Here is a 13,681-nt window from a genome sequence, read left to right on the forward strand (position 1 = left end):
CACCTCCCCGCAGCCTCTGGGACAGATACTGACGCCCCCAAGCCAGCTCAGCCTGTCGCTTGATTAAATACGTGAGCCTACAGAGCACGAAGGGAAGTGCCTGCTCTGAGGGCAGCTAATGTGCGTGCTTTGCCGAGCAGCTGTGGAGTTAGAGGTGAGAATGGCAGGTGGGACCACTGTCTGGAAACGCACCTCCGTCAGCCGCATCAACGCCCTGCCGCTGGGAATCATGGGCGACACGCGGGTCGTGATTTCTACCAGAGGAACGCGAGCAGCCCCGTCAGCAAGCCCCACGCAGAGGAAGGGCTTTGGCTGTCTGTGCTATGTTCAAGTGATAAACACACATTTCATGTTTTAAGTTAATAGGTGGTATTTAAGGCATTTTTTCTGGTTCTCTCCCATGCTTTCCAATTCACGAAGCCACAGACCACCACTGTGGATGAGCGGTCGGTCTCCTCCTTGTGGTGGGTTTTGAAAGACAGAGAAGGTTTGCGTGATAAGTGAAAAATAAATTTATTACCGAAAAAATCTCATTTATAATTCATTCATAAGCCATTTCAGATAATCTGCATGGACATTTTTAGCTGAAAAACCATGACACAGAGAAGGTTTCATTTGTCTGGGCCAGTTTACCTTCTGTAATAGTTTCTGTGCAGTAATGATGGGTTTTATTATTTTCTCTCTTTGCTTTCTTAGTTTGCAAGAGTGGCTTTTTAATTTTATTTTCTGTTTGTTGTAACTACGGCTCTAGGGGGCCCTGTCTGTTGGAACTTCCTGTGATGATGGAAACGTTCCGTCTGAGCTGTGAGCTGAGAGCCACGTGGCTTCTAAGCATTAGACGTGTGGCCACTGTGACTGAGGGCTGATGTTTTAATTGCACTTAGTTTCAGTCGATTTAGGTTTAAGCTTTCGTGGCTGCGTGCGCCTAGTGGTGGCCACACTGCGAAGTGCGGTTCTGGGATTTTTCTCTTCTTTACACGTGGGTTCATCTCCTCCTGTCTGTTGTTTCAGCTAAAGCTCTGACACCCTGTGGAACAGCAAAGCTGACAGCAGGTCCGGCCGGGCCCTGACTTGGGCTGAGGCTGGGTCTAACCATTTCTAACAACGCCTGCTACTCTTGGCAGCTGGTCTTGCTATGTTAAGGAGGCCTCATTGTGTTATTAGTTTATTTAGAGCTTTTAGAAGATAGCAGTGGCTGCTGAATCTCATCAGACAGCCTGGGGTGGGTAATTAGGTTTACTTACTTCTGTTTTTGGTGGAGGTTCTGGGATCGAGCCCAGGACCTCGTACATGCTGAGCACGTACTCTACCACTGAGCTGGGCCCCCCCCCCCCGCCATCAAATAACTTTTAAGTCTATCAATATGAACAAAATTTTCCTCTTTTCAGACTGACCCTTGATTTTATTATCACCATCTCAAACACCTAGGTTGCTACCAACATGTAACAAAAAGACCCTGGTGGCCTCACCCAAGCCTCTTTGTCTTGGGCACTGTAGACTAGCCACTACTTTTGCAACCAGCCTTTTTCCCCAAACGTCTCTTTGCTCAAGCTGTCCTCCTGTTGGGAACGGGCCTGCCTGTCAGGTCTCCTCCTCCTCCGGTCTGCCCCCACCCCGGGGGGTCCAGTCACATCGCTGGTTTACGTTTTTATGGTCACAGTGACATGTCATGTCCACCGTCCCCATTCTTGTGTAACTGTGTTCCTGGGGTGCTAAGCGCCTCGTTTCCCTAGTCTTCTGTAATCTATCAATCATTAGGCAACACCTCTGTGCCAAACAACAAGGAGCTCTGACGACAGTCAGGCTCACAGGCTGATCCGCGCCCCCACCCCTGCCCAGGGGGCCCAGCTGCTCCGAACCTCCCGCCTCCTGTGGGCACCGTCCCTGCAGGTGGTGTCGGCAGAGCTCCCAGGAGGACCTAGCGGGCAGGGAGGCCGGACGTCTCAGTGCTGGGAATCCAAGGCCTCGAGTCAGTTGGCGGGGGCCGGCGTCCGGGCACCCAGAGCCCTGACTCCAGGGGCTGCCCGCCGCCCCCCTCCCGCAGGCTGCGCTGCCTGCTTACTTCACGCACACGCACGTGCCCTCTGTCTTCGGTCTTTACTGGGATCTCCTGGTTCTACCGTTGCAAACTCTTGACTGTCACTTCTTGCGATTGGGGCAGTGGAAGGAAGAGCTCACATCCCGACTGGCAGTCTCGTGCCCTGAGACTCACCACGCAGCTGGGGCCCCGTCCCCTGCCCGCTCACCTGCCCGCTCCTGGGCCTGCGGCCGCCCTTCCCACCCAGCTTGTACTGAGTTACTTGTCCTGTTACAGCAGCATTTTCTTTAAATATGTAAGAACATTATTATAGTATGAATTTATGTGCTCAAACTATGGCATGTAATTCAGTTTTTAGAACGAATATATATTCATTTTTATTTTAGAAAGTGTTTTCATATTTCTTTGCAAAATTCGGTTTGTAGCCAACTTTTCAATATCTGTGTTCTTGGAAGTAAAACATTCCAGTGTTCAAACCAAAAACGCATTATACCCCGTTGGTGTACTTGTGCTGGCATGGTACAGGTCAGGATGGCATCAGAGAGCAGAACTCCTGTCTCTTTCTTTGTTTTTGCTGAGGCTAGCGCACTGCTCCTCCAGTATTGAAGTTTAAATGAAATATAAAATTTTAGAGATGACAAAATACAGTAGAAATACCTTGGACTTGTAGTAAAAATACCTGAGTTCAAATGTGGATTCATTTATGGTTTAAATTTGCAAATTATCTTGAAATCAGAATCCATAAAAGCTTAAGTGTATGTTCATCCAGGGAACCCATCCCCGGGACTTACACAAATATCAGTGGTGCCCATTTTGTCACACTGAGGGCGGTCCACGTCAGCAGCAGGAAAGTAATGATTCTGTTAAAATTCAGAAGTTCATGGTGCACGTTGGGCTACTCAAGTACTGTCTACCGCGAACCTGCTCATTTCTCCAAAGCTGATTACGATGAACACACGCCAAGTACATTCTCAGTAATACTGTGGTGCAAGTTTGTTTCACAGAAAAGTCTCTTGGAAGACAGTTGTCTAATTAATAGGCTTTCTATTACGAAGCTTCTGAGCAGACCCGGCCCACCACCCTGGGCCCCCCACACGTGGCCCGTGCGCCGTGCTCGTGGGGGTCGGGTCCTCCCTCACCCTCCATCTCCCCCTCCAGCCTGCAGCGGTGTCTGGGACAACATCACGTGCTGGCGCCCTGCGGATGTCGGCGAGACCGTCACGGTGCCCTGCCCAAAACTGTTCAGCAACCTTTACAGCAAACCAGGTACTGTCGCCAGCCTTGCTCCTGAGCTTTAGCGGAGGGTTTGCGTCTGAGGGGGTGGTTTCTGCATCAAGGCACAGACGCCGGGAGTTGGTTTCCTTGACTGAGGAGTGGGGAACAGCTGTGCCAAGACAGGCAGGTGCCAGGATGTGCATGGTGGCAGTGCTGACCCGGGGCCACAGTACCAGGCAGGGAGAAACCGTAGCCCTGCTGCCCATGGGCTCCCGTGACCCCAGAGAGCGTCCTCCAGGGTGTCGCAGGTGCTGATGCCCAGGGATGCAGCCTGACTCCGTCCTGGCCCAGGATCGTGTTTCTCCTTCACAGGAAGTGTCTCTCCGGGTTCTCAGCCCAACGTCACCTGAGGACCCACAGCCTCTGGGGTTCCAGCCTCGGAAGGTGCTGATGGGCTGGGGTGCCGCCTCCTCCAGGAGGTCTGTACACAGGCCCGGGAAATCCCAACGTCCAAGAAATAGACCTATGTCTTTTATAAAGGGTGGCAGGCGGGAAATGGGGGGGTGCTCTGCGTATATCTGTGCATTCTGTCATGGCAACCAGCCTGAGCCCAGGCCCATGTGAGACACCCCTGAGCTGGCTGGATAGGACGGGAGTCTGCTCCCTGGGTGGGCGGGGCTCCATCTCCGTTGGGGGACAGTGGAGAGGACAGAATGGGGCCCGCAGAGAGCAGGTCTCTGAAAGGAGTATGGCCAGGTAGAGGCGGGGCGGGTTCAGGGACCTGGAGATTTATTCTGACAAACTGGGACCTGGCGCGGGCTGGATGCCTTCGAGAACTAGGGGTTCTCAGAGTTAGGGAGAGGGCGTGTGTGCTTTGCACCGGCAACAACCTGGTGGGGTGCACGTGTCCCCAGCCTGGCAGCTCAGGGTCTGAGCCCAGCTAGCAGGGGTCAGGGCCAATGCTGTGACCGAGGCTCTTTTCGGGACAGTCACATGCAAAGGTACACTCCATGAGCGAGGTCAGGAGTGTGCCTCAGCTTTGGGGAGCTGGGGGGGCACCTGTTGCCACTGTCCTGAGGGCCCCCACTCACTGCAGCTAAATTAGGGCCACAGTGGGGAGAGGTCACAAAGACTATGGGGTCCCCACAAAGTGGGGGAGGTCCCCCAGATAGGAGAGATCCCCACAGGTTCAGGGTTGGGGAGAAGTTCACTCACAGGAGGGAGAGGAGGTCCAGGCTCCTGAATCCTGAAGCTGTGCCCCCACCTGGCCCCTCCCTCACCTCCCCACCCCCTCACCTCCTGGACTTTGCACGCTGCTGCCTCAGGCATTTCCCGGGAGCTCACTTTCCACCTCTTCTCCAGTGTCACGGGGGTGTGGGAAGCCAGGCAGAATGAGGAACCCATGGGGAATCCCGACGTCATAGGACGAGTTTTGTTTACGCGTCTTCTTTAGTGTTTGCTGTTTACCCAGTGCGGAGTGACTGGCTCAGCCCTCTGCTGTCTGGTCCCAAGAGCAGGCAGGCAGCAGGTGTGCTGTGCAGGTGAGAGCTGACTGCTTAGGTCTGAAGCCAGGCCCCCGCTCCTCCACGGTGTGGCTTTAGGCAGGAGGCCCAGCCCCTTTAAGCCTCAGGTTTCTCATCTAAGGGCCTCCTCGCGTAGCTGTCAGGGCGGCCTGAGCACCTGCTGCCACCACCGTTGTCCCTCTCTTGATTCTTGTGGCTCTGACGGGCAGGCCATCCCTGTCCTCTGTGGCCTCGGTCTCCCTGCCTGTGAGGTGGGGCAGGGGGGCCAGGCCGCAGAGCCTTGCCCCTCAGGGTTCTGTCTCTCCTTGCTGTCCACTGCAGCCCCTGCGTCCGAGCTGCCCCCCCCAAGCGCCGGGAGCGGGAGCAGAAGTGGGTTTAGGTCAGAATCAGAGAAACCCGGGGCAGGGAGGGTGTTGGCACGTGACTGCAGGGCAGACCCAGGCGGTGTTTTCAGCGGCTCTGATCACCGCCCCCCCCCCCATCTCCAGTGGATCAGGGGCCCTCCTGCCCCCTCCACACAGTGTCCTGAGAGTGTCACCACCTCAGTGGGGACATGCCATGCTCTTCATTTCACCCGATTATCTTCAGAGCAGGTGAACAAGTAGGCTGCCCTGGTGTAGAGGAAACGAGGGACTTTTTAGTCAGAAATCTCAGTCGCTACTGAACCCTCAGGACCTCACTACCCATCTGTTACAGAGTGGGGGAGCGCAGGGCAGGTCAGGAAGGTGGCTGCGGGGTGATGGGGTTTGGCTCCAGGTGCCGCTCATTTGACAGCACGTAAGTCTCTGAAATCCCGCTCTGCTCCGTGGTGATCAGGACACACTCTCGTTACCACCCTCTCCCCGTAACCACCACCGCGTGGGCCGCCGCCCAGGTTCCTCGAGGAGGCAGAGGAGGGTGGACACGCTGTGCAGCTCGGGGTTCGGATGGGGCTCTCACTGACCCCAGAGGAGGAAGTGTCCCAGGACCGCGCAGGTGCAGGCGCTGGTCTCCCCACCAAAGCCAGAGTCCGTGCACACACAGGTCTAAAGCCTGGGCTTCACCTTCCAGGAAACATAAGCAAGAACTGCACCAGTGACGGGTGGTCGGAGACGTTCCCGGATTTCATGGATGCGTGTGGCTACAGTGACTCCGAAGACGAGAGCAAGGTAAGGGCGGTGTGTGGCCCTCACTCTCCGGCCCTTTTCCCGGGGGCGCGTTGAGCCTCATCCGTTTGCTGCCACAAGACCTGCCCAGATTCCCTCCCACTCCTCACTGGCCAAATCCAGCGAGGTCCCTGGTTCAGCTCGGTTGCCCGGCTTTTGGAATCCTGTGATGGTTCCACAATTTGGGGCGGGAAAGGCTGGTTTTCTTCACCTGTGTCTGAAAGGGGACACCGAGTGTGGCTCTACCTACGAAATGAGCTCTAATGGGTGTCCTTTCTGCTGTGAGGGTTTCTTTGTCCCATTTAAGATTTTGCCCCATTCTGAGCCGCGGTTTTCTTAGCCCTGAGCCAGCAGTGGGAGATGGGACCCTTAGTTTGCAAAGACGCTCCGGCTGTGTCCCTGGCTGGGGCCTCCCGGGCATGGCTGGCTGCTGGTGATTTCTCTCAGGCTGGGGTGGGGACTCAGGCTAGGCAAGCATCCCCCTCAGGGCCACCCTGTTGGCCACCCCGTAGCTTAAGGAGAGTGTTGGGGGTGGGGTGTTCCTGGGACACCCTTTCTCCAGAGATGTGATCATTTAAATGACCTGCCACTACAGCTCAGCTAAACTCCGTCCCGGCCTTCTGAGACTGTCCTCAGCCCCGGCACACTCACCTAGCAGTGTCCTGCGATGGTCGCTTTATTTTGTTTACACCAGAAAACTGGGTCCCTGCCTCCCCTCGGGCCCGGTGACCTGCCCTGGGACCCTGTGTGGACACGTGAGCACCTTAGGAACCCAAACTCGGGGCTGTTCCAGACACATACCCCCATCCGATGCCAGGTGTGGGGGCACACTGGCCCCTTTAAAGAGCCCTGGGGGTGCCTACTACACACACAAGCCCACAAAATATGAGTGGAAATCTGTTCTGTGCAGGAGACGCCCCCTCACCTGCCCTTGGCCCCCCAAGTCAGTCTCACTTCCCACGTCCCTGGGTCCTGACACCAGAGAGACCGCTGGGACATTGTAGTCAGTGAGCTCTCCCTGGCTCAGCTCCTCATGATCCTTTTCCACAGACGGGCTCTCTGTGCTCTCCTCTCTAAGGTTTATCATTTAAAGCCAGTTCTCTTCCCACTGAGTTAGTAAACCCTAGAAAAGGAAGCGCCTCATTTTAGCCGGCGTCCCTCTGACTGGAAGATGAGTCCCGTGACCGACGGCCAGCGAGGAAGACGGCGGTGCACCCTCACTGCCTCGCCGTCTTCTTACTGGCCGGTGCACGCCACACACACCTCAGGTGCACAGTGTGACGCTTTCGTATGCACACTGTGCAACGACGCCCAGCCCTTCACACTCTCCTGGACTTGGTGAGACGCAGGACTCACTCGCCTTCTCCCTGCAAGCTCGCGTTCTTTGACTGGCGCCCCCGAGTCCCCTCCATCTTATTTAGTCTTGGTGACCACCCATTTCACAGACAGAGAAGCTGAGGTTTAGAGAAATGATGTGACGTGGCCAGGGGTCTGCCTGCCTGGAGCCAGTCCCTTTGGCCCCCCCATCGGTGGGCCGCTCCCTGACCCTGCCGCTCTCTCCTCCCAGGTGGGAGCTGCCGCAGAGGATGTGGGACACCCCTGGGCCGGCAGCCCGGTGGAGGCTGCGCTGACCCTCCCAGCTAATACGGGGGTGCCTCCATGACTGCCCTTCCAGGGTCTCAAGGAAACCAGGTTGGAGGTCGGGGCCTGGGCTTCGGGCCCAGCGTCCAGAGCCCCCAGGAAGGGGAGATGAAGGCTGGTCTGGGTTTTTCTTGTGGGAACCTACAGCCAGACTGTCAGCCAGGGAATCAGGAGGTTGTCAGACTCCGTCTCCAGTCCTCAGCTCTGCTGTGGGACGTCGGGGCCCTGACTGGGCGTCCACTGTGGGGAAGGGAGACCCGGTGTGAGGGGCGTGGCTCTGTGCTGCTGGACTGAGCTCCTCTGCTCTGCTCCCTCCACTCCGCGTGTGCGTGGCGCTGAGTGAGCTCTTCTGTGTCCCGGGTCTCAGCCTCAGCCCCGTCACTGGTTACAAGGCAGCCCTGGGTGGACCTGCTCTGCCTTCCGCCAGCGGGAGGGCCACGTCCCAGAGGAGACACGAGGATTGGCTGATGGCCTGGCTGGGCTTACGGACCAGAGAAAATTAGACCCAGGCGAGCAGCCTAGGCCCTCCTGGGAAAACATCCTGAATTCTGACCAGGAGCGGGGAGGCCCCACAGTAACCAGGGATCCAGGAGTAGGACCCTGTCCCGTTTCACCTGCCTCCCCTGTGGCATGTGGGCAGACCTCTCTCGGGGCAGGGAGACAGGCCCTGGCGCCTGGAGGGTGTCGGCCTGCTGTAGGCAGGGAGGGCAGGGGGGCGGGTCCACGTCTGACCACCCACGTCTCTCCACCTACTCTGCAGCTTCGGGACTCGCGTGCGTGGTGAGGAGCGGACGTCCCGAGGCCTCACCAGCAGGTTTATTTTTCAGTTCAGGATGAAGAGCTATTTTTGTTCTTAATTAAACATTTCCGAGATTCTGCAAATATCCTGAATGCATATTTTCTGCTAATGGATTAGAAAGTCAAAATATTTTCATCTGTGAGAGTGAAGAAAATAACGGCAGAAAACCAAAATGAGAGACTTTCTTCCTGACTGCAGCTTCCAGCGCTGGGCAGCCCGGGATCCGCGGCTGCGCCGGGAGCCCCTTCGCGGATGAAAGCCACCAGGCATGCGGGTGCTTCCAGCCAGGCCCTCCGCGGGCGGGCGGACCTGGCTCCCCTGCCCCCAGGGAATGTGAGCACCCTGCCGTCAGTCCTCATCTTGTCAGCAGCTCTTTCTTCCAAGTTTTATGATTTTAATTGGACTTCCTGCTCCCATGCAGCCCTGGGTCTGTGTGTGCAATCTTTGTTAGTTTCAAAATTAATTAAATTCAAGGAAATAAATTAACCTCCACAAAAGCCCCAGGGTTGGCTGCACACGGTGAGGGAATCAAGAGATAAAACAGTCCGGAGGCGGAGTCCCGAGAAGGAGAAAGGGTGTGAGGACTCCAGGGGTCCCGCGGAGTTGTGGGGTTGCTCGGTCTGGACTACAGTGCAGCCCTCACCCCATGGCCTTCCTAGTCTGTCCCTGTCCCAGCAAAACCAGCCTCAGGCGTGTGCACCTTCACCTTAGGCCTTTTGTCTTTTAACCACCAGTTAAAGGGTTTAATCCCATTAGGAGGATTTAAGGACACCCTCCCCCTCAACCCTGCCACCCTGCCGCCCCGCCCACAGGCATCTCACCAGCAGCTCCTCTTCCTCTTCTCCCATGTCCCAGCCTGCTGGGCACCACGGGGAAATCGGGCCAGCCAGAGACACTCTCAGCTGCCCCCCTGAATCACGGGCGTGCGTGGGTTTCCCTACCAGAAGTTGTGGGTCTCCTGTACTACGGAGGTTATCCTGGCATCATGGTCTCAGCCTCAGATGGGACGGCCAGTGCTGGTCATTCCACTTGGGGTCATCTCCCTGGTCACCTGCCCCTAGGCCCCCAACCCATCGTGCCCCAGACCCTGGACTTTCTGCCTGGGTGGCTCCTGCCGCAGCACGTCAGGTGGACCCTGGTCTCCTGACTTTCTTCCTCCATCAAAGGCTGCCCAGAGGCTCCTGGTCAGAGCACTCCCTGGGGCCAGCCTCGGTGTCCCCCCTACTGCCCAGGGATGCTGGGAGCTGGCGAAGTATGGAATGTGGGCCTGGTGGGGGGTGGGTTCCCGTCTCCCAGGTGACTCCAGAAGGACCCCATGGCTGTGCCCCTCTTGGCTGCCTGCTGTGACACAGACACACGTATGACTCTGCCCTGGCCCGCTGCCCGGCTGCCCACGGAAGACAGCAGCCCAGCGACACGCTGGTGTGCTGTGCTGGGCAGACACGCGAGGCAGCGCACACCATGTCTCCCGCATTAGGTATATGCTAACATAGCCCTTGCACAAAGAGCACTTCTGCTAAATTTAGCCAAGAGAACTGCTTGGCATTTCAGCCTTCCCACGCTTCAAGTGGACACATTTCTTCCATGTTATGCCATATTCCTAAAAATATGTGTGCGGTCTCCTCTCAGCTTTCAGACCACGGCAGTTACTTTCCCACTGACTGCTAACGTCCCCTCCCAAGGGTCCCCATCCCTGGCGTGCAGCGTCCTTCCGTATCAGGCACCCTTGGCCTCCCCCTTGGTCCTTCCAGGTCCTGCAGGGCCCCACGGTCCTGTGTGAAAGGAGAGTCACCTGCGGGAGGCACAGCCGGGACTGGAGTCCCACAGAGGCAGGCAGACCTGAGGGTGAGCTGACCCAGGGGCTGGGTGCACGCACTCCACACTCATTTCTGCCTCCAAACCAGCGCCGAGGGCAGTGTCTGCCTCATTTAGCAGTGAGTGGCAGGAGGAAGCCTCCCATGGTGGTTCGCAGGGCACGTGAGGGCCATGCTGGCTGCATGGGTGGCTCATCCAGCAATGGGGTGACGTTGGGTCAGGCAGCAAGACCTGTGGGCTCAGCAACACGGGAGGACTCACCCCACTGTCCACGGAGCGGGGCCTGAGCCCACACGCAACCGCTACCCACCAGCAAAACGTGATTCAGGAGACTCATGACAGACATAGTTATTAGCTATTTTCATGCTGGTTTTAACTGAACCTGTAGACGTGACGCTTAATACTTGCCCAGTAAAGGAAGGCGTCTTCCCAAGGGCAAAGGAGAAGTCGGTGCAGGAGGGGAGGTTAAGAGGGAATCTGTGGAAGCATGTGAGTCCCAGGGCGGGTGCCCGGGGCTAGGAGACCCCCCTGCAGGAAGGGAGATGGAGGCACGGAGATTAGGGTCAAATAGTGAAGAAGAAAGAGCCCAGGGGCCCCCGGGAGGGTAATGTCCGACCGAGAGACAAGGCAGTGAGTCAAGGGAAATATAAAGAAAAAGCCTGTCGTCAGCGCAGGAGACCCAGGGGGCGTCCGCAGCCTTGTGGTAGAGGAGGGAGGCCGAGCCGTGAGCCCACCCCGCCGGACACCAGGGCCCTGAACTGCTGAGTGACACCTCCGTTTCTGTAGGATGACCCGGGACCAGGTGTGTCCACAGGGCCGGGGCGTCAGGCAGGACTCAGGGCTGCAGGCTGCATCCCCAGCAAAGGGCTCATCCCAGATAGTGCTTGGGGTGGAGGGCGTCTGCCCGATGCCCCCCTTTCCATTTGGGCTTGTAGGTGACACCCCTTCCTGGGGACACAGACATTTGGGCTCAGGCAGCGGTGAGTCTGCAAAGCTGGGGACACTGGCTGTCCCCGCCAGGCCCTTGAAGTGGGGAGAGGAGGGAAGGTACTGCCTCTGGGGTAGGTTGGGGGCCACCAAGACGTTCACTGGGTAATCAATCCTGTTAGCTTCTCCATGTGACTAAAAGTTTGTGGTCCTAAGAAATAACTGAAGAAAGTTTGTAAATTAGCACTATTTGTTTTACTGGGTCCTTGTGATCTCTGTTAATGACTCAGAAAAAGGAAGACAGAGTTCTGGGAAGGTTCACCTGCTGATTGTCCAGTCGGCACACAGTCACGTGGTCGGTGCGGTTCGGGGAAATTCAAGGGTCTGGACGTGGGTGTTGGGAGGCCGTGAGCCAGCAAATCTGCTGGTAAAGGGCAGAAACAGGGCCTCACACAGCAAGGTCCTTTGAACGGCTTTGCTGTGTTTTCTATTTTCTCAAAGGTAGTCATATATTACTTTTGTATTCAAATAGAATCAAAACTTAAGTCCCCCAAAAATTCAAATTTATGCCGTTTGACAAGTCATTTCACGGTGACATTTGCCTCCTCACCCTAGACTCTGTCAGGCAGCGAGGACACTGGACGGTCACCCTCCCCCGTCCGTCGCGCGTTTCCTGGAACTGGAGGAACCGTGCAGGGAGCCCGGCTCACCCGGTGTGTCTGGTGACTTCTGCGCATCTCCGGGAGCGGGCCGTGGCGGGCGTGGATGTGGGACCACGGGCTCACACACATGCGCCTCTTCAGCTGGTGGCTGTGAGAGTGTGTTTCCTAAAAGAAGGCGCTCTCCCTGCGACCTCAGTGCTGCTGTCTGGACTGCCGTCCACCTCCCAATGCCATCCTCACGGCGTCTTCACCAGGACAAGCCCATGTGTCGCAGGGCAGTGACCCCAGCCTCCTCCCACCAGGAACACCCCTCTGTCTTTCTCTGTCTCTTGCGTCGTCGTGTCTGAACTGGCCTTGATCCCCGGGCGGCCCCACAGGGCGTGTGATGCTCTCCGGTCAGTCGGGCTGGGGAGTCTGCCTGCACTCACGCAAAGCTGAGGACATTCGGGAGCAAAGCAGAGGCTCCCATCCCTTGGCCTGTTGCTTTTTCTTACCATAAACGCTGCTCGAAATAGGCCTCGGTGGGAGAAGACGCTCCCAAGCATCTACAGCTGCGGCCTTCCCTCAGAGGTGTCACACCTGGATTTTGAAAGAAAATCCACTTTTCCTCTAGCCCTTCCACACCAGCACAGGCCCGCTCCCCGTGTGACTGAGACTCAGGTGCCCTTCGCAAGCCTCTCACGGAGTCCCGGCGACCCTGCCGACAGCCCCCACCCTCCTCTGGACACCGCGGCCGGGCCGCGCTCCAGAGACTCTGGATGCCCGCTGCCAGCTGAAGGCAGCCCGTGTCCACAGGACATCAGCCCTGTTCCAAGTGGGGGCAGTCACAGTGACAATCGCGACGCCCCCTCCTTCGTGAGGCTTCAGACACGCGAGACGCCCTCCCTGCCGTCCCTGCCCCTTCCTCAGGACAGCTGTGACCTGCGATGTCCCCCGGGCCAACCCAGACTTGCTGTGACCGGTGCCTGGTCACTCCCGCCCGGGGCAGTGCTGGGCAGTGCTGTCCAGGGCCTCTGACCTGGAGGTGGTCCCAACTTCCTTGACCATCGCCAAAGGCTGCATTGAAGGTTGGAGGAGAACTTGGTGGAAGCTCAGGGCTTCCTGGGGCGCCCGTCACCCACACAGGCTGAGAAGGAGCCACCGTCCAGCACCCTCCACCAGTGCTGTGCGGGCCCCACGGGGAGGCAGGGACCACCCTGAGTGAGCGTGCAAGATCCTCTGTGAGGCAGAACATGTACAAGGAAGCTGGAGAAGTATTTCTTTACCTGAACAAGGGAGACCTGGGTCACTGGACTAATAACCATTCAAATCTGTTTCATCATTAAAACAGTTTAGACCAGACCAAGTAACACAGTCACGTACTGAGCATCACCATGAGCACGCACGACTCCGGACGTGGCCTTTCCCATCACCCCCCGACAAGCCCCCGAGTGTAGCCCTGGTATTAGCTGCCGCTATGCGGTCGAGGGAGGCCCCCGCAGCCCGCCCTCCATGTGCGGTGCACGACACCCGTGGCCGCCCTGGCCCAGCCTCGTGACGCCGCGGTCCGCGCTTTGGGGTTGGAGCACCTTTTCATGCGCTCGGTTGCCATCCGGACCTGTTCTTCGGTGAGGTGTCCATTAAGGTCTTTGGCCCGTTTGTAACTGGGTTGTTGGGTTTCTTACTGTCGAGTTTTAAGAGTGCTCTCTATGGTCTGAATAACACTCCTTTGTCAGATGTACCTTTTGCAAGTATTTTCTCCCGTCTGTGGCTCGTCCTCTCGTTCTCTGATGCTGTCTTCCACAGAGCAGAACTTTCAAATGTTGCTGAGTCCAGCTTATCAGTTACTTCTTTCACGGTCAGTGCTTTCGTGTTGTGTTTAGGACGCGTCGCCACACCCAAGGCCACCTAGGTTCTCTCCATGCCGTCTCCTGGGA

The 13,681-nt window shown here is 57.1% G+C and overlaps 1 protein-coding gene across 1 annotated transcript in view; it reads left to right on the top strand.

The window, feature by feature from the left end:
• VIPR2 (vasoactive intestinal peptide receptor 2) overlaps window positions 1-13,681 on the top strand; it is a 64,039-nt gene that overhangs the window by 15,799 nt on the left and 34,559 nt on the right. The window contains exons 3-4 of the mRNA XM_064487135.1: window positions 3,197-3,304; window positions 5,827-5,924. Of these exons, the coding sequence (XP_064343205.1) occupies window positions 3,197-3,304; window positions 5,827-5,924 (206 nt within the window). The remainder of the gene's footprint in view (window positions 1-3,196; window positions 3,305-5,826; window positions 5,925-13,681) is intronic.

This window comes from Camelus dromedarius, chromosome 7, assembly GCF_036321535.1.
Source record: "Camelus dromedarius isolate mCamDro1 chromosome 7, mCamDro1.pat, whole genome shotgun sequence".
NCBI classification, from domain to species: domain Eukaryota; kingdom Metazoa; phylum Chordata; class Mammalia; order Artiodactyla; family Camelidae; genus Camelus; species Camelus dromedarius.